Source organism: Mustela nigripes, chromosome 14 (genome assembly GCF_022355385.1).
Source record: "Mustela nigripes isolate SB6536 chromosome 14, MUSNIG.SB6536, whole genome shotgun sequence".
Taxonomy (NCBI): domain Eukaryota; kingdom Metazoa; phylum Chordata; class Mammalia; order Carnivora; family Mustelidae; genus Mustela; species Mustela nigripes.
In genome coordinates, this window is record NC_081570.1 from 34270231 (window position 1) to 34296754 (window position 26524).

The 26524-nt window shown below is 47.7% G+C and overlaps 1 protein-coding gene across 9 annotated transcripts in view; it reads right to left on the minus strand.

The window, feature by feature from the left end:
• The window catches only part of ERI3 (ERI1 exoribonuclease family member 3), a 126449-nt gene that overhangs the window by 76806 nt on the left and 23119 nt on the right, over positions 1-26524 (minus strand). For all 9 annotated transcript variants that reach the window (XM_059374510.1, XM_059374509.1, XM_059374507.1 and 6 more), the window contains 3 exons: positions 16496-16612; positions 10125-10184; positions 5820-5911 (listed from right to left, as the gene is read on the minus strand). In XM_059374510.1, the coding sequence (XP_059230493.1) occupies positions 5820-5911; positions 10125-10184; positions 16496-16570 (227 nt within the window). In that variant the 5' untranslated portion in view covers positions 16571-16612. The remainder of the gene's footprint in view (positions 1-5819; positions 5912-10124; positions 10185-16495; positions 16613-26524) is intronic.

The window sequence follows — 26524 nt, forward strand, 5'->3', positions numbered from 1 at the left end:
CTGACACTAAAACATGCTGTCAGCTATCACCTCACCAAGCATCCAAGGTGGGGAGATTCTGTACAAAACTGCTCGTCTCCACCTCCCTCTGAGGCCGTCTCACAGGGATCACAAGACTGAGCACGAGGACGTGGGGTCTTCAGGGCAAAAGGGTATCCACATGTCCAGCGTACTCAGAGACTCAGAAGTCTACCCTGCGTGCTGCTATTCACACAGGTGGTTCTAGGCCTGGGGGCTAGGTAGGTTCAGGTTGGCAGCAAACAGCACATAGCCCTACAAACCCGCCCTGTAAATCCCACTGAATTTGACATCCAGTCTTGCTTGTACTTGGGATAAAAATCATACATCAGAGCCTGTCCTCTAAGCATCCTTAGCCCTCACAGAAATGCCCAATTCACTAAGAGAGCTGGAGAGTGGACCCTCACCTGCCCCTGCCAGCCAATCAGAAGGCTGCTCTGCAAGCCTGCCACATCCCTAGGAAGGCCAAGGCAGTACGCCTATCATCTGTACACACACCCACTCCATGTCATCCACGCTTCTCCCTGGCCCTTGTGGAAGAGCATTCATTTACCCTTCCTTCCCTACTCGGAAAGAGATGTAGCTCAGTTCCGCTTTGCTAAGCCCTATTTGGCAATGTGTCTAAACACATGCAAACTTAATTAGTTCAGGAGGGGAGCCCAAGCACTTGCAGTGACAGATAAAAGTATCGGGAAATGAGACAAGTCAGGACTGCCAGGGAGTTCTTACTCAAGGCCCTTCCCCCAGCAGGCTGCTAATCAGAGGTGATGCAGCTCAGAGCTGGGACTAACTGGCACACCCATGGGCAAGGGGCAAGGCTTTCATGAGCTTGGTGACATGATGAGATCCCCTACATGCTTCCAAACATACTATAGGAAAGAAGTATCCAAAATGACACTGGCAGTGTTTTCCTTAGAACACATTAGAGGACTCATTCATTTGTAGCTCATGGAAGAAGCTCTTGGACACCCCAAACCATCCCTCACAACCCCTGGCCAATCATGCCCCCATATCAAAATAAACCTAACAGTCCAGACCTCCACCAATACCAGGTACCAGAAGCCCAGGGTGTCAGAGAACACCTGCCACTCAGTGCAAACAAAGGAAAGAGGGAAGGGAATCCCCACCATACCATGAAGGGCAGATGGCACAGTGGTTAAATACAGGTTGAGTCAGAATGTTTAAGTTCAAATCCCCACCACAAACTGGTTGTGTGCCCTTGACAAATTACTTACCTCTCTGGACTCCAGTTTCCTCATCACTTATTTTACAAAAAAAATTATAAAGTAAATTTATTTCATAGGACTGTGGTAGAATTAAGTGAGATAATGTGTAAATAGAACGGCAGGACTCCTGGTATATAATACATGCCTGATACATGCTGGCTATCTTTATTAACTAATGTAAATGTCTCCAGAGCAATCCCAGCCCTCAGTCTTAGAAGGCACAAACTCTCAGAGAGCCCTTCAGCCAGCTCCTAGGACCAAATTCTTCCACGGCCCAGGCTTGTGGGCCATCTCACCCAGTACCCACCATGAAAGGAAGACCCAACACCCTGTGCTGGCAGTGAGAAAATCCAGGAGCTTCCTGGCATTAGCAGCATAGTTCTCCAACCCTTCATACTCAGCCTGGTGCAGGAAGGCCCAAGATTTCCTCTTCTGTTCCATTCTCCCTGAATCTACCTTCCACTGATCTCTGTCATTCTTCCTGAGTATAGATTCCACAGGCTTACTCCATTCCTGAGCTGTTATTTATTCAACATGCATTTATTGAACAACTACTACATACCAAACATTGTTCAAGATTATAACAGAGTGAGACAGACAGACAAGTAGAGACAGACACAATACAATTTCACGTATAGATAAGTACATGTGCTCCAGAAACACACAGGAAGGCACCTAGAAATTGATGTTCTGAAGGGTCATGAGGAACTGGCCAGCTAGAGCACCTGGCTGGGGTTGGGGGTGCACAGAAAGTATTAAAAGATGAGGTTCGAGAAGTATGCAAGGGACCCATTAAGCAAGATGACTTTGCCTTGAGGGCAAGAGGAAGCCTTGAGAGTGTTTTGCGGGCATGTGACATAATTTGCTATGGTCAGAATGGCAAGGAGGTAAAACTAGAGTCAGAGAGATGACTTAGAAGACTTTTGTAATCCAAGAAGAATATGTTGACCTGAGGGGCACCTGGGTGGCTCAGTCGGTTGAGAGTCTGACTCTTAGTTTTGGCTCAGGTTGTGATCTCAGGGCTGTGGAATTGAGCCCTGTGTCAGGCTCCATGCTTCACTGAGTCTGTTTGAGATTCTCTTCTTCTCCCTCTGCCCCTCCCCCTGCTCGCACTCTTACTCTCTCACATAAATAAATAAATCCAAAAAAAAAAAAAGGTAGCACCTGGTGACCTGAACTACAACAGCCGTAGCAGGGATGGAAAGAAGATAAAGGCTTTGAGAAACCTCTGGCAGGAAGAATCAACAAGATTTGGCAGTTAATTGGTTGTGGCTAGAGAATAGGCATCAAGGATGAGTCTCGGGTTTCTGACAGAACAACCAGACTGGTTCCAGTCACAACTTGAGAGCAAGTTGGAGGACTAAGTGTTGGGAGAAGGAGGACACCTGAACTTTAAGCATTCAGGTGGAGATACAGAATAGGTAGTTGGATGTCAAAGCTTGGAGTTCAGCTGGCAGATAAGGCAGACTGCTTTTCCCCAGCAGGATCTCTGCTGCCATGTCAAAAATGCAACCCCTTTACAGAGACATTCCCCTGCCTGGGTAGGCAGAGAAGAGAGAAAATTGGAAAAAGAATACTAAACGCCATGAAGAGCTTCAAGAACCATGAGGTAAGGCAAAGGAAAGGTGGGTCAGGTAGGGGAGGAAGCCGACCAAGGGCCAAAGCCCTAACAAGTGTCATTACTTAAACAAGTTGAGAAGGAAAATTAAATCCGTGCCCACTAAATTAAAACCCACCTCGGCAGGATCTGTGACTATAGCATCAAAAGCCCACAGAGTATCAACTCATCTGGCTTTGACAAAAGATGGACACAAAATGATTCTGTCGGGACCGAAGCAGATTTCTTTTCTCCAGTGGGATTTCTGCTGCCACTTCAGTTCCCATTTCTCAGTGCCTCACTAATCAGGCCCTTTCCAATGAAAGTGATGGGAAGCTGGCTGGGGGTGAGTGTTGGGAGAGAGGGGAAGAGCAGCAATGAGAAAAAGCCATGGCTCTGGGAAACTAGAGTGGGAAATGAAAATATTTGCTGAATTCCTTAGACTTAGTTAAATCTGAAAATGGATGTCAGAATAAGAAGCGAGCCCCATACTAACAAGTTGCGGGTGTCAATTTACCACCACCCTTGTCAGGTTCCTCAGCAGCCTTTACTGGGTGCATAAAAAGGTGATGGCTCTGACGAGAGCCATCTGACGAGAGGTTCCAGGAACACCGATAAGCTGTGCACTGTCACGAAACACTACTTAGGTTTCCTCTCTGGCTGTTTTTATTTTGTTACACATTTAATTAAGAGCCTTCCCAGCAGTTATGCGGAGTCCTGCTTCTAAAAGGCAGCCACAAAGCTCTCCTCCTCCAGCCCCTACCACCTGACATCTGCTTCCTTCTTGCATATTCTTTTTCAGAGCTTCACTGATCTTTTCAATACTAACCCAAACTAGCTACCAAAGTCTGCCCAATCCCTCTCTTTTAGAAGCAACATGGTCTTAGAATTCAATTTTGTCTAGCTACGAGTCTACCAGTTTAGGCCTCGGTTTCGAATTCTGTTTTGTTTTTTCCCTCTATAAAAGGGAATATAATTAGGAGGACCAAATGAAGTGTGGTACATGCTCATTAAAATCTGGTTTCAGTGTGGCTGGTGGTACAATTGATTAAGCAAATGACTCTTGGTTTTGGCTCAGGTCATGATCTCAGGGTCCTGGGATGGAGCCCCATCTCAGGCTCTGTGTTCAGTGTGTAGTCTGCTGTCCGCCCCGCCCCTCCATCCCCCAACGCCAGCTCATGCTGTCCCTCTCTCTCTCTAAAATAAATCTGCTCTGGTGCTACAGGTCAGAATGGCCAGACCCAAAGAGAACACCCTCTGAAATTCCCTCTTTGTCTCATGGAGAAACCCAACTGAGGAGACCTGGCCAAATAGTCCCCACAGGGATGCACAGGGACGTTTTCATACACACACATGTACATGCCATTCCCAGTTAATGCAGAAGATTCTGGAATATGGGTGTCTGGGATATGAATACACCAAAGAGAAAAATCCACCTGGAAGAGTGGGAGTCCTGGGAGGCTATCTGGAGAAACTGCACCTCTGGACTGGGTTACATGAGCCCCAGATGCTGGGTATGGCCTGAACCGTGCCTACCCCAAACAGCTTCTGTTAGGCTGCAGAGCTCCACCTAAATCCCTTCTCTGCTTCAGGCACTCAGAGTGGCCCAGATGCCATAAATAAGAGCAACAGCCTTCTTCCTCCTCACCTTCCCCACAGAACCTTCCCCCTGATTCATATCTGCTTCCAGATCCAGCCTCTGTAATTTCTCTGCCCCATGAGTGTCATCTGGGAACAGATCATCTGGAGCTCTGGGAGTCCTGTGCATATACCTAGAGGTATCCAGTTAGTGTGTGTACACGACCTGAGGGATGTGGACATGAGGTGCGTGGGTGTTTATATGCTTTGGATTTGCTTCTCCTCCTGTCTCAAGTCAGTGTCCAGCAGCAGGCTTGATATCCACCTGAGTGTGTAACTTCACCTCAATACCCAGCATCCAAAAGGCATAAAAAAGGACTTTGGTGAGAAGATCATGCCTAATTTGGTAGGAAATGTCACTCCAGAGCCACTATTCCTCACCCCCAACCAATACCCCAAGTATGCGCGCAAGTATGCACACACACATGCACACACACACACACACACACACACACTCCCAGAATGCCTGCAGCTGCCTTTGGTCACAAAGAACACAGAGGTATCGATTCTATCAATCCTCAGCAAACAGTGCCCCCACCACCTCCACCCCGCTTTAGCTCCCTTGGGGCTGTCTGAAGCCAGGTATCCATGAGGACAGACAAGAGGCAAAAGTGTCAACCCAGCAACGGAACTAGTTCTGCCTTCCATGACCAGGGCAAGACCCGGAGACAGAGAAGAAAAAGCAGTGCGGACAAAGGAGGGACAAGGAGGCTGGGGAACTGGGTAGCTCCCTAGAAGCAGCCCTCTCTCATCCCACCAATGGGCCTGCAGTTGAATCATCAGGGCCTTGTACCCCAGATAAAAGGGTGGCACAGCAGAATGGTTAAGAGATAGGACCCTGGAGCCAGATTCCCTGGGTTTGAATCCTGGCTCCGTGTGTTCTTGGGCAAGTTACCTAACCTCTCTGTGCCTTAATTCCCTTACCTATAAAACAGGAATAAAAGTACCAAGGTTTATTAAACAAATGACTATTTCTAAAGCATTAAGGGTAGTAAATACTAGACATTTGGTAGGGGAAAAAAAAGGATCTTTTAATTCCTTCCTTCCAGGGCAGTAACATGCAGCCCCGCAACTAGAAGGGCTGTCGTGAGCAGTGGGACCTGGCAAAGGCAGGAAGGTCCAGACAACTGCAGTCCCAGTAGGGTCCTTGATTGGTCTACTCCCAGCTCCAGAGTCTGAAGGCGGGGTTCCCAGCCCTCTTCGCACCGTGGCAGCCCCAAAGATCCAGGGACTCGCTGAGCCAGCTGCCCTGTAGACTTGGACGTGTTGGCCTGTGAAAGGCATGACCTGGTCCCATAGTTTCCAAGCCCTGCCAGTAAAGCAGTCCTTCTCATACTCACATGACTTTCAAGTCCCAGTCTCCACAGGTGACAAAAATTGACTTGACGTTTGGATCTAAGAGGCCTTCTTTCGCCATCCACTCATCGACCCTCTGAAAAGTACACAACAAGAACAGATGAGATTTTCCATTTTTTTTCTTCCCAAGTCTGTGAAGAGCCACACCAAAGAAACGCAGATAAGCTGCTTGTAATCAGAGCAGAAGAAAAATGTAATCTTATCTGGCCATGGCTCTGCTCTGGGCTCACAGCCTTGGCTCAGGGCTGTGGGGGCAGCGGGAGGGTGATCCCTGCAGGGAAGATCCACAAACCTGAATGAGTGGAGGAAGGGAGTCCCTCCACTGCCCCGATGCCTGGCAACCTAACCCCAGACGGGGTAAGGTCATATCCCGGTAAGTTGGTCCTCAAAAGCAAAGCCTAGCACAGGCACAGGATGCCCTGGGCCATGAGGACAGGCGGGAAGGAGGCCCCAGGCAGGGACTCCAATTCACAGGTTCATTCATTCACCTGTTCATTTCACCCTCCCGCCAAAGGTTTATTAGCCAAATTTATGAATTTCCCAAATGAGGATGAAGTTAATATTCACTGTGAGTCTAGCAGAAAAAGCTCCCTTGCTGGCCTGGAACTCCACCTTGATCCCTGTGGTGGCACTGCCCCGCTTCGGTCTCTTGAAAGCTCATAAACTGGCCCCGGATTTTACGTTTCTCCTCTCCTGGTTGAGGATTCAAATTCAGATTCAGGAGAATCTTTTCAAAGCTGAGCTCAATGCCTAGACAGGGATTAAAAACTGCTCCTAAACACACTTTAAGTATTTCTTTCCCTTCATCCCTTTAATCAGTTTCAGCATTTGCACTCACATGGGAAGTACAGATACCAAAATCAGTATATACTGAGATAATTATCATAAAGCGCTCCTGAAGCATTGCCTATTTTTCAGAAGATCCAGGCATGGGGTGGGAGTACAGCAGATGACCACCGTGCCACTCACACAGAAGGATTCGTTTTTAAAGGCTACATTGCAAAGTCGCTACAAATGCAGGATTGAAAGTCAGACACATCTGGGTGCTAACCTTGGCTCTTCCATATCCTGGCTGTGTCACTGATGGGAAGTCATTTAAAAGTCATTTAACCTCTGTGAACTTCAGCTTCCTTCATCTATAAAACGAGGTAGCATGACTAACCTTACAGAGTTGTTTTGAGAATTAAATGTAATAATGTATTAAGTGCCTACCACAAAACAGACAGTAGGCTGAGAAGGCGAGAAAGGCAAATCATCTGAATACAATAAAATAGATGCAGCTACGGAGAAGCGACCAGAATGCTGTAGGACCAAGAGGAGGAGGTGACCAGCTCTACCTTTGACAGAGAAAGGAGTCAGAAAGGAAGGCTTCACAAAGACGCCACTCCCAACTAGGGACCTGGTGGCTGGGTTTGCATGACGGGGTGGGGCAGAGCAAAGGAAAGCACAGGCACAATCACTTTGTATCTGAGAAGCAGTTGTGTGCTCGGTATCTGCTTCCCCCAGCAGACTAGAAGCACCGTGAAGCAGGGACTTTCATTCATCTTATTCACTGTGTAAATCCTTAACCCAGCAGGGTCCTCTCAACAGATTCCTGCTGATTCACTAAAACATGAGTAGGGAATAGTGTGACCGAAGTCCAGTGTGTAGAAAGGAAGGACAGGATATGACACTGGGGGATACATGGGCCAGACTGTGAAGACTCCAGTGGGTAATGGCGAGCCCACTGAAATCATGAAGGAAGCTAACTCTTAGCAGGTGTAGGCTGGCTCCCTGGGACATCTCAGAGATACTGGGATGCCTGGTCCACGCCAAAGCAGTCTTTGAGTAGGGCCAAAGGTCCTAGGTCATTCTCTGGCTAGAGTGGTCCTACCTCTCAGGGGGTCAGAGCTGCTCCTTGAGCCAGACTGTGCAGACCCTTCTCACAGTCTGCACACCAAAGAATTCCCCTCAGCCAAAGAGTCTCCCCAGCAAGCTAAATTCTGGAACTTCCACTGCTGAATGGCTTGTTTCCCCAGCCTCCATGGCCCACTTGCACAGAGGACATGTACACATTCACACTCATGTATCCTTTCCCAAGACTTTATGTAAGAAAGGAAGTAAGGCAATCCTAGGGCTGCCTGTGTCATCCAACCTTGCTCTATTTCACTGGCCTTATATCCCCAAGGTAAGTGCCCTATCTGCTGGTGGGGCTCCCAATGCCCCAACTCATCCACAGTAGTCTTGGAAAAGATAGCAAGACAGGATGGTCAGGAGCCAGTGCCCAGCAGGACCTTCCCCATGAGAAGCACTTACTATTCCATGGGGTTACTCCTTGGAAGCTTAGGACCCAGCCCATTCACTGGTGCAACAGATGTTTAGTGAGAACCTTTTAGGGTGAGCTGTCCAGGGACGTGATACTATATTTGGAATAAAGCCTGTCTTTTTCCTTCCCTTCTCTGCTTAAATGGACGAAGAGTTAGAGGAATTACCAAGACAATCCCCAATCAGCTGTGGCCACCCTCCCAGCTATTGAAGGTCTAGCATGAGTCCTACCTGAACCAAACTAGTCAAGACAAACATCTAGCTTACCACTAGCTCAGGGCCTTGGTTAGGACAAGAAGTCAGCTTTTTAGCTATTTGACCAACTCAGGCCTAATGAGACAAAGCAGAGCCCATTCTGGTCTCCTGGCCAGAGACTCCCTTTTCAGGCTGATGCCAGGTGTCTTCCCTTTTCACCCACAAAGTATGCTGAAGTAGCAGAAAGTAGCCTCATGGATAAAACTCAGAATCCCCCCTAGCATTCTGCTCCAGGCTGGCCTGAGATTAGCAGGAGGAAGCCTCCTGAAGACCATAGCTCCCTCAACCAGCACCACTGAGGGAAAAAAATCCCATAACCTCAATAGCTCTGGTTCAATGCTGGACTACAGCAGGCGTCTTCCTTCGAGGATCCTGGCCGGAGACATTCCAGGAAATAGCCGTGTGGCCTCCCTCAGGGGCTAGGCCCTGGCTGGGACACAGGAAAGGATGGGTTGGTCCCCTCTTTCTCCTTGAGTCTGGTCTTATAGGGAGCATCGATGCTGAGGTGCCCCCTCAATCATAGGAGCGAATCTCCCCTCAAAAAAAGAGGGTCAGTGGGGCTGTGAGACACCTCACAGTTCATCTTCTCTTCTCCCAACCCAGAGCTTGACTGATCAGAGAACCCAGGCTTGTACACTCCCAGGGACAGGAAGCATACCGGCCACCGGGCCTCCTCCATCCTGAGGAGTCCCAGGAAATTCAGTCTGTATCTCTCTCTCCCATGGGACAGGGCCTCTAGATCTTCTTCCCTCCCCAGGCTACCCCCCAACTTCCTACAAGCTGACTACTTCCAATGTAGACGTGCCCTGCTACCCACCCCCAACTCTGCTTCCTCCTGTTCTTCGATAGGGGCTGAGCTTTCGGTTTACTGGTCTTAAAGATAAATAAAGCACTTAATAAGATCCATGGGCTTTTTCTCTTCTCCCCTCCCCCTAGAGAGGAGCGAGGGGGGAAAGGGACCTTCTACCTCCCCCAGGCCAGAAGGGGTGGGAGAAAAGCTGAGGCCAAGCACAGCCCTTGCTTATTCCCTCAGGCTGGAGCATAAGCAGCAGCATCTTAACCTTTTCCAGCTCCCTGAGGAGAACATCCTAGAAGTGTGGTCTCTGCCAAGGGTTCTAAAGCCTTTAATTTGATTTCCCTCACATAGGCAATTGTTGTAATTATTCTGATTAGGAACCATTACCCAGTGCAGCCTCTGCACCCCTGACAGGCACAGTGCATCCAGCGGCAAGCTGCAGTGGGGCAGGCGGGCCCAGCCGTACCTCCTGGAGGAGCTGACAGCAAACAAAAGCCGTCGACGGGGAGTTCTGGGTGAGTTAATGAAGTGCTCACATGCCACAAGAAGCCAACACTAAAGCTAAACAAAAACACCTTCAGTCTCCAGGGCTAGCCCTGTGGTGCCACGGCTCGGCTCCCCTCCTCCCCGATGCGCCCAGCGCCGGCTGCCCGTGCTGCCCAGCCCAGGGCCAGGGGCCAGGAGGGGGGCGGGGACCCCGCGTGGAACTCAGGGCAGCACTCGGACATCTTGCCAGTAACCCTGACGGGAACAGCTGGAGATGACAGATCAATGGTTCAATACTCTCAACAGCATGTCACTGATGTGACAGCAAATGTTATTCTAATCAAGCCATAATCATAGTCAAATTACACGGCTACATTCTCAGGAGGGGAGGGAGAGAAAGGCAGCGGGAAAGGGTCAGAGGTCAGGAATTAAAGGTCACTCAACCTACCTCCAGCACTTGCTGCAGGCTCGGCTGACCATCCACCATGGCTTGAATAATCCCGGTGAGCTGAAAGGAAAGAGAAATAGCCAATAGGTGGAACAGCAGGACACAGGGTCTCAAAGCCGGACTGGATCCTCTCCTTTCTCCTGCCATAAAAGACTGGCCTGCACTGCTTTTGGCTCAGAACCTGCCAGAGGCCTTGGGAATACAGTTTCAGGACATATGGTGAACTTTCTCCACAACATCCTGCCCCAAGAGGGGAAAACACATCCACACACAGGGTATGTTTCATACCTATTTCAACTTTCACTTTGAAAAGAAAAAAAAAAAAAGGAAAAAGATTTTATGTGTCTTGTATTCAATAAACTCCAATAAATCCCTACAAATTATAATCTAAAATACATATACCTCCAAGCTTCACAGACGTTCTTGTAGACCTTGAGGAATGCTCACATAGGACAGCCACACCTGGGTTCAAGTCCACCCCTTCTCTGGGTCTCAATGTCCAGCATTTTCCCCTCTAACATCAGAGAAGAGCCAGGGGAACCCCACAGGCATCTACCCTTTACCCTGAACACCTGGGTCCTCGATACCAACTAGGCAAGCAAGAAATAGACATCTTTAACTGACAGGGAAACACAGATGCAAAGGCCTAATAAAGGAACCTGGTCTAGAGAATTTCTAACTCACAGGTCTATGCTCCACCCACGTCAGACCTAGGTTCAAACAGGCTTGTTGCTTTGCTTTGTTTTGTTTTAAAGTGAAAATATCCTTCGAACACAGAAGAGGACAGACTGCCTCAGGGATCTGAGGCAGGAGGCCCCTATCCACAGACCTGGACCTTGCTGGAAATCACCATGCCCAATGTGCCCGGGGCTACTTCTACAGAGAGCTGCATCTCAGGCTTGCTGGGGAACTTCTTCTTCTTCCTTTTTTTAAAGTGTTGGGGGGGGGGGATTAAACTCCAATTAAACTATAATTACATTTAATGAATATCAAATACCCAACTCACAGGAACCGCTGGCTCTAAGAAGGAAGGTTATTTTCTCATAGCGACTTACATGGAATGGTAATACACACCTTTTAGGGAAGAAATTTTCATTTTAAGAACGCTGAGTTCCTCTAGGTGGGTTTCTGTAGTTCATCAAGTCATTATTAGGTGGTATTTTAAGGAAGTGTAAGGACACAGCCACTCTATTTTATATTCCAGAAACTGTTTTTATATTAATCTGTATTTTAATTGGGTAACAGCTGCTGCCTACAGACTTCCCATGGTCTAAAAGGAAAATAAATTAGAAAGATTAACTACACTGTTGTTTCGCAAGGCTTTAACCCACAGCAGGCCCGCCCGGCTGGCCCCTCCACACCCTTTCCTTGCTTGGAAGACCGAAGAACTGCCCAGCAGAGGGAGGGCCTGAGCCAAAGAGAAGGCAAGTTGGTCCACTGATGGCTAGGGGTGGGGCTGGGGGGGTGAGGGGTAAGGAAGACCTCTGGGTCAGCAGCTTTAATCTTCGAGGGCTAACACTCCTCCTTTCATTTAGTCAACAACTACTCTTGGACAGCCTACAATGTACTGGGCCCCATTCCAGGAACTAGGGATCCAGCCGTGAGGAAAAACTGAAATCCCTGCCCTCATGGAATCTGCATTCTTCTTGGCAGCCCCTTCTAGGCCCAGCCCTGCCAGCACCCGGAGCCTGCACACCTTCCAGAGCACACCCTGAGCAGGCAGCGGCCCTGTGTTTTGTCTCAGGCACACAGAGGCCAGAGTCCAGAGTGGGCTTGTTGCTGACTCTAGGTGCAATACCCAGGTGACTAACGAGCACCCACCACTGCTCTTCCTGGCCCTGCTTCTCTCCTGCTTCATTCTTCTAGGACCAATCCATACCCCCTAGCTTGGAGCTAAGTAAGGACTATCCTGGAAAACCTTTAGCCACTTGTGCTTCTTAGAAAGCTCTGGGGGGGTCTGTGTGAGACATTCCCATGTCTCATCTGAGTCTTCTGGGGCAAGGTTAGGTCTTTCTCTTGACTCCTTATACTCAGGGTCACTGAGATGAGCTGAGCACTGAAGGGTTTCCAGAAAGGCTCACTCACAGAAAAAACCAATGGCACCCTTGTCAAGAGACCTCCCTCCTTGGCGATGGGTCTTGGGTCAGCATCTATGTACTCCACAAGCACCTGTTCTTGGCCCCCGGAAAATCACTAATATGGGGAGAGAAAGTCACTGCACTATAAAGGAAAACCAGGGCACTGCTCTGCACGACCTCTCACTACAGACTAGGCCCGCCTTTTCCACCCTGGTGGTAGGCAGTAGGGCTCCAGGGTCCTAGGGCTTTCTCACACTCCTGTCCAGCGGTCAGAAAGCCTGGAATCATCAGCCTGGGAGAGGCCCAGTGAGCCCATCTCCCTCTCTCTCTCCATGCTTCCTAGACCACTCACGGTTCAGCCAGACACAGCTTACAGCTGACCTCCTAAAGGGCTTGAACTCAACCTCCAGAGACACATGGGCTTGCACTATTGGTTCAGCTAGAGGCACCCTTCCAGGGGAAGCCCTCACTCCCCTGTATGAATCCTTCCAAGGACAGACTACATCTTACTGGCTCGACCAAGGCACTAGTTGAAGAAGAGTGTGAAATTAAGAAATTAGTCCCTGTATCTGATACAACCTAAGACATCTTTAAGACTTACAACAGAAGCCATGAAAGCTAGTTTAATAAATTTAATAAATACTGGAAAGTTCTACCTTAGGCATAACTTAAGTCCTTCATGCTGTAGTTTGAACCCAATCCCACTTGGGTTAATATATATTTGTAAAAAGCTTTTACATCCTCACAATGAAAGGTACTAGAGCAAAGCCAAGTATTATTAAGCTGAGAACCAGGGCTCACAGGCTAAACAGAGCTCAAAGACCTTAACCACTTAAAGCTGGAGAGGTGAGAGGAAGAATTAATGTGTGCTCTATGGCTCCTTTCACCGAGGGATTACAGATTAACTCCCGCTTCTCCAGACTCGGAAACCACAAGGCGAGGGGCTTTTGACCCTGACTGATAACATGACTGGTTACTGAGATCCCCTACCCTCACAAGGGCTTTGTCCGGGAACAAGCTGGCTTCATCACAAACACTAGCCACTACAGGAAGCAGCCCAGGACACTCAATGCCAATAGCATGTCAGCATCCAGCGCTTTCTCCTTTCACAGTTTATCTCCAACACAATCGTATTCTGACACCAAGACAGTTTGTTGATTACATAAGCACTTGTCTCTGGTGTACAATCTGATAATCAGACCCACTCTTTCTCCTCAGACAAAGAGACCAATAAATCTCACCCTTTATAAGTACAGGTGCAAGACAAAGCCCTTTACTGGCATTTAGCAAAATTGGTATTTTTTCTAGGGTTTTTTTTTTTTCCCCAAGACAATGACAACAACAACAAAAAAGGCTACACATGGTCAGGGACTGTGGCAGCAGCCCAGCTGCTAGAAGCAGAGATCTGACAGGTTGGAGCAGATTCTAGATGTGGGAGAGAAAGGGCTTGGGAAGGAATGAAACTTATCCCATCCTGTCTCTGTTAGAAACAAGTCAGACTATGAACTGGAACGAAGAAAGGATGTGAAGAAGGCTACTAACATGCCCATTACAGAGAGCAGTAAAAGTGTCTGTATATGGGTCACAGACCCACTCAAGGAAGCATCCCTCTTTCTGGATGCCCAACACTGAGCCTGTCTCTCCCTGCACGAGCATGTGCTCATATGTGTACTTATGTGTCATGATGTGTGTGCACACACATATACACACAGGTCAGGGTTCTTAAGAACTTCTTTTTTTTTTTTTTTTTTTTTTTTTTTCTTAAGAACTTCTTGTGCACAAGAGGGAATCCTACTGGAGGAGATGCTTAGGCACAATCCTTACTGAAGAAAGATCCTCTCTGACCGTGATGATCTCTCTCTGCCCCAAAGGCAGCCCACTGCCACACAGGACAAGGTCGCACAATGACAGCCTACACCCTGTGCCCATGCCTCTCTCTACATTCCAACTCCATCTGGAATGGAAATAGGGCAATATTTAGATGATCTGAGGTTTTCCAAAGAAGACTTCACTTGCTCGAAAAGACCAAGTGAGCAGAACAGTTACCAGGGGCAGGGGCAGGGCGGCAGGCAGCAAGGTGTGGTTGAATACTCTTTTGACAATATTCACTCATTTAAGGAACATGTGTCAAGTGCTTACTTGGCACTAGGCTCCAATGATGGGCCAGAGATAGATCAGAACCTCAAGGAATGCACGGTCTAGTGGGGAGACACATAAGTAAATACAGTATAATGCATCTGCTCAGGTCTTTGTGGTGGCACCAGCCATGGGCTCAGGGAAGGCTCCCCAGAGAAGGTGACCCTGAGCAAAGTCCTAGAGGAAAAGTGTTGGGGGTGGGGAGGGGGAGGACAAGAGTGGGAGCAGCGTACAGGCAAGAGCATCACGTGCACAGGGAGACGGTGAGGGGGCGACCTTAGGTGAGCAAAGTGTGGGGCATTAAGCAGGAAGATGTGAGGCTGGACAAAAGGCCAGGACCAGGTCAAGGAGAGTTGGAGGCTCCAGAAGCCTGAGGCGAAATCGCACCCTTGGTGCCACAGCTCACTCACATCGTCACTTTCAGATAAGGCTTCAGGACAAGGGTCCCAACCTCACCATGCCTCCTGCCCTCCAAATTATGCGTGTGTGTGTCCTGTGGTGAAACTTTCCAGAAAAAAGAAGAATAGCTCTCATCATAGTCTCACAATCCCTCCTCCCCCTAACCCCCAAAAGCAGCAGCAGCAGCCCTGATCTCAAAAAGATCCCTTTTCCCAATACTCTCAGGTACCCATTCCTGCCCAGGGTTGAGCTCCAAAAGCACTGTTCCATGCCAAAACAAGAGTAACCTTTCCCAAATTTGGCCCTGCCCAGCTGTGCCAGGTAGCCTAGCTGCAGCTGGAACACCCATGGGGAGTCTGCACACAGACAGAAGGAAGAGAAGGACAAGAGGATACTGCATTTTCAGGCCAGTGGCTTGCTTAAGGAAAATTTTCCCTTTCCACAAGGAAGGGGATCTTCACCATTAAAATGGTGACTTTTTCCCCCCAAAAGGGGCAAAAAGAACAGATTAGCGCCCCCTGGTGGTACAGGTAATTTCCAGGGGACAAGGGGGAAAAAAACCCACGACGATTCCAGAGGGAGCAAGAATCTTAACATCATTAGTGGGAACAACAAAGGGGGTGAGAGACTACACACCTTGGGAGATGGATGCCTGCACCAAAAGGCCTATCTGGGTTGGGAGTAACACTGGCATCAAGCCCAGTAGCAACCCCCTGAAACTTCATATCTGGGCTGAGTCAATCTCAGAGTCCATGGGGCCCTCCCACCAGTGGCAGGCAGCCTCTTTCCCAGCATTCCCCACACCAAAACAATAGTTTTAGGATCACTCAAGAACTTTTTTCCTCATGTTTCACTTATATGCAGAAAGTAGATCTCTAAACAAAGGCACACTATCTTGAATATACCCCAGCCCCAAATTCTTAAAAAAAAGATTCCAGAAACACTCATGTTTTCCCTTTACTTCTGCGCCACACATACACGGCCCATGATTCCACTACAGCCCATGGCTACCACAGAGTGCAAAACATGACATGTCACAGGGGAAACCAGTCACAGAAGATCCTGAGAGTAAGAACTCTGCAAGGGCACCTGTTCTCCGCTATTAGCTCTTTTAAGCCTCTAGCAAGCATCAAGATCTCAAGTTAGCCCAGTTTCACAATCTGCAGAATGGGGCCAATACTAACCTGCTGGCAAAGTGGCTGAGTCCAACACCAGCACAGCATAAGGGTAAGGCCATTTCAGCCTCATATACCACTTAGACCACCCTTCTCTTTCCTCAACGACAGGGTTGTGCTTCCCACAAACTCAAGCAGGGCCACTTTGCTCCAGGACAGAAAAATATCACCAGAAGCTAAGAGAGCCTTAACATAACCTCTCCTTCCAAGAAGCTGAAATCTTTACTTCTTGTCAAGAGGCCCCAAGGGAAATGGAACTGAAGAGAAACTGAGCCCTGGAAGCACCACCCTTGAGTGGGGCAGCACTCCAAGTGCTGGTCACCAGGAGGGGTAGGGACAATAAGGACAATAAGGGAGGGAAAAGGCTGGGGACAGATTGTGCCACTTCTTGGGTCCCCAGTGACCACAGCAGTGCAAGTGGAGTGGCAGACTTTGTAAAATGCCAGCTGCTTGGCTGGGTCCCATGCTTACCTGCCTTAACCAGCAGTAAGACTCAAGCTGCCCCTAAGCAGCAGGGACAGTGTACCAGTGACCCAAAACTCCTGTCCCAGCAGCCCGGGCTGCCCCGCTCCAGGGCCCTTACCTCTGTACAGAAGGGAGTAAGCTGTGGATGGACTACGGGCTGGACATACATGTGAAAGGTAGACTCAATCTCCATGGTCCGACCATTTAGCTTCAGGATGGGGAACTCGATGATTTCCTGGAATGGCAAAGACACAGAAAAAGAAGAATACACTTTTTTAACCAACCACTTCAAGGAACTCAAGAATGAGGGACTGTTTTGGACTCCTGAACTCCTGACAGAACAGACCCAAGACTGAAATGGCACCAGCTCAGTTTCCATCCTAACCTTCCCACTATCACTACCCTCACAGGTGGCAGGGACTAGACACACGCCTGACTCCCACTGTCTCTGGAAAGAGGAAAGAAGACAGTAGTACAAGCTGCCCCACAAAAGTAGCCCCACTGCTTCCAATTGCCCAGGCCTCTGCCCTGGATGGGCCTGGATCTCCAGTCACCTAGACAACCAGCCATAAGACCAATCAGAGCCTTCTGCATTTGAAGTTTAAGCAGAACTGATGAGTTTCTTCATTTGTTTTAAAAAAAAAAAAAAAAAGATAAATAATAAATAAAGCCAAAGGGGATACTAAAGAGAAGCAGAAAACTGAGTAAGAGTAATAGGAGCTAGTGCTTCCCACCTTTCTTTCAGGCAGTACACCCTCCCCCAGCCTGCTCCCCCCAATCACTTAGCCAGCCCTTCCCAGTCCACTGGAACGTAATGGAAGAGAAGGAGGAGGAGTGACAATTTGTTTGGTGTCTCTAAGATTAATTTGTCTCCGTTATTTAATAGAGATGCACAGCACCAAGGTCCTGGTGTGCAAACAGGCTTGCAGAATGCTGGCTGTGCAGCACGCCTCCCACATCGCTCCTGGGAAGGGAGGAATGCACCAGAGGGGGGAGAGGGCAGGAGAGCACACACGCACCAGAGAGAAAAGGGAAAGCGAGGAGAGAGAATAAAAAAAATTATTGCTTTTTAATATTCAAAAACAGTTTGCAAAATTTAATCAAAGCAGAGGAAAAGCTAACATTTTTACCACTTTGACATTTTTATTAGCGCTTTCATAAATTTTTAAAACATGAATGGAATTAGTTTACAACACAAAAAAACTGCCCTGAAAACATCTGGAAGAGACAAATAGGAAATAATAAAAAAAATAAATAAAAGCAAAATCCTCCGAGTAAAATTAGCATGTGGAAAAGGCCTCCACTGCAGAGAGCGAAGGGGGGTTTTGCCCACTCCGTGCCCCCAGTAGTCAGCTCCAGCGTAATCCCTACCCCAGGTTCCCAGTTCTGGAGGGGATCTTTCTAGTATCACTAAAATCAAGGCAAACTGGTTCTCTCCAGGGACAGCCTGGAGGAGCAGCACGGAAGCTGTTGACACCTGACTGTGTGCAGGATGTGGACGAGTGGGAAGATGGGAGAAATGGCCAATCTCCTTGATGTCGCAGGGCAGCCAGGTAGCCTCTCCCTCAAACGCACCTGTGATATCGGGCTTGTTTTTAAAGCATCTATTTTTACCCAATACCTTAAAGCAGGACTGAAGACCCAATCAAGGCAGTGAGATTTCATGACAGAAAAACCCAGAGGTTCTGTTTGCCTGATCCCCCAGCTGATCCCCCCAAATGGGGAAGCTGATAGGAGCCCCCTGAGATAGGAAGGGCAACAAGGCTGAGGCAGAGGGGGCAATGGCAAGGAGGCCCCAGCTTTTGCTTAGGTTAGGTGATATCTTTCCTCCCAACTTGAGACGAGGAGACTCCCCTAGTCCCCCGAGGCCTTTCTCACTCCTCACAAAACACTCTTTAGCAGACCTGGCAGAAGACAGTTTTGCGCTGAAAAATAAAATGGAGGCACACATACACAAAAATACATACTGGTCCCCCTGAAAAACCAGACAGCCAAGATTTCCAAGCATTCCCTCTGAAGCGGGGCTCACCGGATGCCCGAATTTCTGATGTATCCTGCTTCTCCTGCTACAGAGAAGCAGCACTTCCCCAGAAGGAGCTCCAAAGCCTGGTGAGTTTGGCTGCCCTGGTGTCTAAAGAAACAAATACAGCCAGTTCCTCACTAACAATGTTAGCTTGGCCCACAATGAAATTGAACCTGTGACACAACTGTACTTTTCATTTAAACTTTCATTTGGAGAGAAGCAGTGTTTGGAGACCTGCAGTTTGTCCTGCTAATAAAGACAAGTGTTGGGACCTTTAAGGATGCCATTCATCTCTGGCTTTTATTAAATTCAATTTTCTTAAGCCCATGATACATTATGAAATTAGGAGTTGACATTCCTCTGGAAACAAAAATATCTATCAAACATAAATAGAAAAAAACCCTCTATTACCAAGAATTTATGGCTTAAAGTTGATCTCTTTCCACTTTTTTACAAGCACATGGTTTGTTTTAGATATCTGAAATGTTATTACAGATCTAGAATTTCATTAGTATTTATTATAGAATAGTAAGCGCTTCAGCTCCTGCTCTGACCAGCCCCAAGTCGGCATCCCCGGTAGATTCTCTAAAAGTGGCCTTTGGGTTTCCCCACTGCAGCTTGCTCTTCCACCTCTCCTGCTGCTGGCTCCCTCACCCCGAGGGAAATGGAGCTAACCTGTGCTCACACTCAGTAGTACCCTTCCAGGGATGAAGCAGCAGCTAGCCTCAGCTCTAAGCAAACCGAGAAGGGAGATCCCAGAGATACCTGGGGGCCAGGGACACAGCGAACTGGACCTATCCTAAACATACCTCTCCAGAGGTCCATCAACCAGGCCTTCTCCCCAAGCCCAAGAAGAGGGACTTCCAAGAGCCAATCTTAGAACACTACTTTGCATGCGCCCCTTCTCAGGACCATCAGCGGCTGCTGTGTCAATAACCTTGCACACTGGCATACTCACTTAAGCCAATGAGGATGGAAAGAAGAGCTTCTGACAGAAGACTCTCTGGGCAGTCAGAGCACAAGGGATTTCACTTAGGTAATTCTTACCCTCGCATATTACCCATCCAAGCCCAGAACCTCAAAATCCTGGCCCCATCAGCCCATTCATGGGAGAAGAACCCTAATCTCTACTAAGGGGGCATGACTCTGCAGCCAGTGCACCCATAGCAGGCCAACAGTTTTTGGCTCATAAGGATCAGAAAGGTAATACCAAAGTTACAGGTTGATCACATTAATTCCAACCAGGAGCTTAGGAAGCTGTGCCTCCATGCTAGCTTTGGGAGGCAGGCGCTCTGGTGATGATCAAACTGTTATTCCTGCCCCTCCTCCTTTTCCCTCCCTCAATCTCCTCATTCTCCTGGGAGAAGTTCTTAGGAGTAGTTGAGTGTCTGCTTACGCAGCGGTAGCACCAGGAAGGAAAGAAGGACCAGTGTGTGTTCACCAGCCCTCTCTTCCTCCTCTAACAGTTTCCAAATTCCTTATATCCGTAGGTCATGTGCATTCAATTAAACTACCTGGGCAGCATCTACTGGGAGCACTGTACGGGTGTTGGGAGTGGGATTTAGAGGGAAGATGTAGCCTCTGCTTTGGAGAAGTGCACAGACCAGTGAGCAGAGAAGATACTGAACAACTAATGAACAACGCACTACGATAAATATCTTAGTGGAGGGACATACTGAGTTTAGGACTTTCAACTTACAGGTGTGCTTGCAAATACATTTTCTTATCTTTCCCTTATTAATCCTGGAAGATAGGTTATATCAGCAGTAGCAGCAGCTCATAAACTAACACTATTAAGCACATACTATTTACCAGGCAGGGGCTGGGTGTGGACATAGAGACAAATATAAGGAGATGTTCCTCCTCTGTCTGAGGGTCTTGGAGTCTGGGCAAAGGGTAGAGAGGAGCTGGCCCCAACGCCCTCAGGGCCACGTGGAAAATGGAATCATTTCATTCCTTCTATTTGTTGTTTACTATGTGGCAGACCCTCCGCCAGATGCTTAACAGAAATGACCTCACTGAAGCTTCCTAACAACTCAGGAGGTGGGAATCACTAAGATCTTTATTTTACAGATAAACTCAGGCCCAAAAAGAAGTGGTGCTTTGCTCAAGGTTACACTCCTTGTAAGGGGCAGAGCTGGGACTCCAAATGGGGAAATGAGACTTAAGAGAACAGGACTCCCAGCTTTCAGAATCTGACAGGTCAAGAGATGATTCTTCCAGGCTGAAAGGCTATCTTTGGGAGGCTTGGCCTGCTATCTCCTCGGAAAAGAGGCTGCTCTCGAGTTACCAGAGCACAGAATGTAGCCTCCCTGGGCAGAAAGTCCTGGAGGACCACTGCTACTCAGTGACACAGATGGCACTATGCTCTGAGGGCAGGGACAGTGGGAACCAGAGCCTTAGGTCTGCATCTCCAGCACCCAGCTCTATCCTGGCACACAGACCTCACTCTCTCCACTTCTGATGAGTAACACCAGAGGGGGCCATAAATGGCGAGGCAAAAGCCAAGCACTTGGCTCTAAGAGAAACATCTCAGCTTTTACACAGCTCCCCACAGCTCAGGGAGATGAAGTGATCTACTGAAGGTGATGAACAGGGTAAAGGTGGTGGTGGAGCCAGGATTCAAATGCAGACACAGAACACCCCAAAGCACCTTGTCTCTCATCTTTAAGCAGCTTCTCATCCTCCCTCAACTGCTACAAACCACCAGCATCCAGCTTTCTGTCTGTCCAGACCCAGGGTTCCCTGGAACACAGAATTTTCAGAGCTAAAACTGGGACAGCTGGTCACCCTTCACTATCCACAAGCTACCTGGACCACTAGGTTGTCCAAGGATAGAGCATAATAGTCCCCAAAAGCTGGTCTGCTGATGGTGGATGGGAATTAGCCACAAGTTGACAACTCAGGACAAAAGCCTCAGAACTTGAATTGTTCAAAGTATCCAGGGTACCAAACCTACTGTGTCTGTTGTCTCCCTCAATAAAATGACAGCAGCAAACCTTTGTTTTTTTTAAGGGGAGAGAAGACAGATAAAAAGGAAGAACTAAGTAAATACTCTTTTACCTTTTTAAGGGAGCAGAGGTATAAGTTGGAGCAAAGGTTTTAGACAGAGCTGCTTTCTAGTTGCTCAACGAGGAATACCAGAGACTGTCTTGATTAACTGAGGACAAAAGTGTAATAGCATCTCAAGTGAAATTTCACACCTACAATCAGCAGATTACAAGAAATAAATGTGTAGGTTGCTTTCAGGGTATTCAAACTCCCTTCAACTAATGTGTCTTCAGTGATAAGATTATATTTGAAGATAGAACAACAATAACAAAAGGATTTTTAAGGAGAAGGGACTTAGGTTAGACTGCTGGACAATGGGACAGAAGATTTAATAGTGTCACGTTCTTATAGACCTTTTCTCCAAAGCACAGATTCTCCTTTGCCTGAGCTGATGGCTCTATGATCCTGTCTGAAATAAGGGAATCAGCAAATCATTCTTCATGGCTTCCTTCTCTCAACCCAGGAACTGGCATTCCTTCAATTTAGAGATGGTAACAACTAACCTACCCCTTCCCTCCAGCCTCAGAATAAAATACCAAACTGTGCAACACCCCTGCAAGGAAATGTTTGATAAATCCAAAAGCGACATCGCACCACAAGGTAGAAAAAGCAGTACATGGCAAAAACACATGAGTTTTCTGCAAATACTTGGGTTTTGCCGACAAGTCCATGCAAAGGCAGGCCCCTCCTCAAGGGATCGAGGAGCCTCCTGACCACAGGGAAGAGGGGAAGTTGAGAGGGGAAAGTGAGAGCTGCACTGGGCAAAGAACAGGGCACAGTTTGCTTAACAGTTTCTCCCTTGGGGGGGAAAAAAAGACATTTTATGCACAAGGAGCTTATTTCTTAAACAAACACTCGTGGTTTTGATTTACACCACAGCCTGCTCCTAAATAATTTATGGCGGGTTAAATTTATTGCCGAGCCCTGGCTGGCTGCAAATTCGAATTGCCAAATAATTAGATTTTAGGGCAAAGCTTATAAATTACCCGTCGATTTGTCCGGACTTGTTTGTCAGTTGCTTTGTGCTTCAGGTCATCTTTGGCATTTGGCTGTTTGGGTTTTAATTGCTGATTTACACTTTGACAGATGAGAGCTGATGCTCGAAGTTTCAGGACAAGGAAGGGTAAAAAATTGGAGCTTTAAAAGACTGGTTTTTCACCTACATGTCCATTTTCACTATCCCTACAGACCCCAAAGCAATTAAAATGTAGAAAAGAGGCTGAAAATAGACAGTGCTATTCTTTATGGGGGGGGGGGACGGTGTGCAGAATGATTTATAATTCACTTTTACTATAATGTGAATTTAAAAAAATAGTAATACCAATAAATGAAGGGGCCCAAAAGTTTTCAAAACTGCATCCTCACCCGGGAGTGTGCCTGCCCGTGTTTACCTTCACGTGACTCTGGATCCACCTCAGTTCAAGCATTTTTACATACTAGTTATAAATAACTGCAGATATTAGTGGCCTCTTTGAAGCTAACCCTCCAGGGCAGCAAACAACCAAATGATTCCTTTGTAGCTACCTGTATACATATTGGTCATAAAATTAATTTAAGCAAATCTCGGGGTTGTGTGCAGGAGAGGCCCCCCAGAGGCAGGACTAAGGGAGGGCATGGAAATGGAAGGGTTCCAAGTCCAACTTACCATTCCAGTACAGGAAAAAAAAATATCTCTAGGTGGTACCTCAGCTCTACCCACTATGTTGATAGAAAGCCTAAAGGCTTTCTCTATGCTTCCAGAAGGGCCTTCTTCCCAGCCACCTGTTCTATCTCAATCCCCAGCAATGATACCATGATTAAGAAGACTACTAGTACTAATTCCACTAGGAAAAGCTAACTCCTATCGCTATGACATGTAAGGCACTGTTCTAAGCACTTACACTTTATCCTCCCAACAGTCCTCTGAGACTGGTGCTATTATTAACCCCTTTTTGCCAGTAGGGCAACTGAAGCATGAAGAGTATAAGTAACTTGCCCAAGGCAAGTCATACCATTAGTAGGTGGTGGAGACTGGGCTCAAATCCAGAGTCTAGTTCTGCAATCTATGCTCCGAACCATTATGTTGTATTACTTCTCATCAGAATAGCCTCTCCCTCAGTTTCCCTCACTTTGGGGATCCAGAGTCCACATTCTGGGACTTTGGCACATGCAGCCAATGACTGTTCATTTACTCAACCAGTAAGGTGAGGAAAAGTCATGTAACATGCTCAGGATCACAAGACGAATCAGAGGCTTGGTTAGTCAATCAAGTGCAAATACTGCACCAAAGATCCAGTACTTTGGCGTAACAGGTGATCGGGAGAGGCCCCAGGCCCACTCAGGCAGACAGAGGTCCTGGCCAGGCAACTTGGGCAGGAGACCAGAGAAATTGGCTGGGCTTCAGGAGGCCCTACTCCTGAAAGGGCTACTGGTCTCTTCACAGAAGGCTTAATTCCATGGGGTGCTTCATAGATTCCCTGTTCTCTGTACAAAGCTGCTGGCCAGAAGCCAGAACAGGAAAACCTTTGTGCTGGCATGACAGCAGATTTTTAAAATCACTGACCATGGAGCAAGCAATACACAGACTGACATCCTGCCTACAATGCATGGAACACTTTTGTTACACATTGGCTCATTTGATCTTCCATCTCTGTAAGGCAGGCAGGAATCACTGACCTATTTTATAGACGAAAAAGCCTGGGAGGTCAGTGGGCCTCAAAGCATGTTCCCTCACAAAGAGCATCCCATCACCAGGGAATTTACCAGAAATGCAAATTCCTAGCCTCTACCCCAGACTCTGGATCAGAAACCCTGAAAGTGGGACCAATAATCCATGTTTCAACCAGCTCTCCAGGTTAATTCTGATCACTATTCTGACTAAGTTTAAGAACCACTGGTCTAGACTAGAGCAGTGTCTCTCAGACTTCAAATTACCCAAAGATCTTGTCAAATTACAGATTCTATTTAGTGCTGGAGTAGGGCCTGATATTCTAAAAGCATTTCTAACAGGCTCCTACATGATGAGGATGCTGCTAGTTCTTCCACCACACTGACAAACAAAGGTAGAGTCTAGAACATCTATGAGATTATCTCCTTATACTGACCAAGTGAGAATCTGTGCCACAAGTCTTAGTTCCTTTCTTAGAGCAAACCCTTACTTGGCCCACTTGTAAGCACTTGGGACAAGCCCTTTAGATCTGCCAACCACTCCTGGCTCTAGCCATCAGACATTTCATTCTCCTTGCTGCCACAATCCAGGGGAGAAAAACTGGCAAGTCACACCCCAGAGCTCTACTGAGCAAGCTGGCAACTCTCTGCTAGAGAGCCAACAAGAGGTCTTCTTTCATGACAATACGTGCTCCTCTCCAGAAAAAAACACCTTCCTTCTGTCCAAATGAATTAATAAGCAGCTCTGGATCCTTCTCCAATGAAGAGTTCTTGAGAAATACCTAACTGTGGGCACAGATCCGGAACAGGGTCCCAGCAATTCCTACAAATATCCCGAGGTACCAACCTGGGGATTCCTCCCCAACATCAACCAACTGCTACATTCCACACCATCACCATGAACTCCCTTTTAAGGTCTACCCCTGGCCTTGTTTCTCTAGCCACTTACCCTTCCAGTGAAAGTAGACCTTATCAAAATGGCATGTTTCATACCCATTCTTCAATGCCTACCTCCTCTGTCCCCAATTAACTACCAATCCCTTTCAGTCCATCAGTTGGCCTTCCATTCAAATGCTGTTAAGACTGGGGAAAGAAAAAAAAGCAATCCATGAACAATTCAGACAGATTCCCTGGAACTCCACTTTCAAAACACCACAATCTCAAGCCGTGATTCTGTTTCTTTCTTTTTTTTTCTTTTTTTTTTTAAGATTTTATTTATTTATTTGACAGAGAGAGATCATAAGTAGGCAGAGGCAGGCAGAGAGAGAGAGAAGGAAGCAGGCTCCCTGCTGAGCCGAAAACCCGACGCAGGGCTGAATCCCAGGACCCTGGATCATGACCTGAGCTGGAGGCAGAGGCTTTAACCCACTGAGCCACCTAGGTGCCCCATGACTCTCAGTTTCTATCACACTTCTGGAGAGCAAGATTCCAAGCTTTCTTTCCAGTTATCATCCTATCTAACTAATCATCACTACCTACCTCCCCTAGGCTTCTGGCCAAATGGCTCATCAAAAAGATCCTACTTGCAACACCACTAAGGAACTCAGCTTATCGGTGCTCCCTGATAGGAATCTTCAGTTCGGAGCACCCCTTTTACAACCGCCATAGGTTCCACTTTTACTCCTTGCCAAATCTCAGTGCCACTGATCCTCAGGGGCCCACCAGTATCCAAAGAAGCCACTGGCTACTTTAAAGCATGGTTCTCAAGCTCACTTCTTTCCCAGCACATCTAAAAGCTATAACATAACTTTTTCTCTCCAACTCCACCATCACTACCTTAGTCCAGCCTACGAACAACTCTTTCAAATAATGCCTCCTAATCAGGTTCCCCACGTCCATTTCTATTTAAAACCTTCGAACACCTTCCCCACCATTCCCATGAACTCTGGCTTGCAACATCTCCTCCTGTTTCTTCTACTCCATTCAATAACACCTTCACACTTTCTCTTCTGGCTCACCATCTTTCCCCCAGCCTCACTGTGGGACCCTGTATGCTCCCTTCCTTTCAGCAACATCAGCATCTTCAAATAAGAGCCTCTGCCAGCATTCAACCTTCAGGCCAACCCTTGGCTGGGAAAGGCCTCCCTAGGACTAGACACTGAGCACAGTACTGGAAAAGAAGTGGACTGATCACATAACAGATGTGTTTTCCTGCCCACAAACCAAGATCGTTCACTGGCCACTACATACAGGGATAGGACCAAAACAGCAGGCTATTCCAAGGTACCTGCACATCAGATTAAAAGCTTTGCTGATGTTTGTCTCTCCCTCCAGGGTCCACTTACCTCCTTTTTGATTCTCTCAGCACTGAATGGGGCGTTGCCTGTGGCAGCACTCTATACTCACAAACCCTGGTCTGCCTGTCCCAGCCTTCTCACCCTTCCACTGCAGACCTGCCGGCCGGTCGGGGGGGGGGGGGGGGGGGGG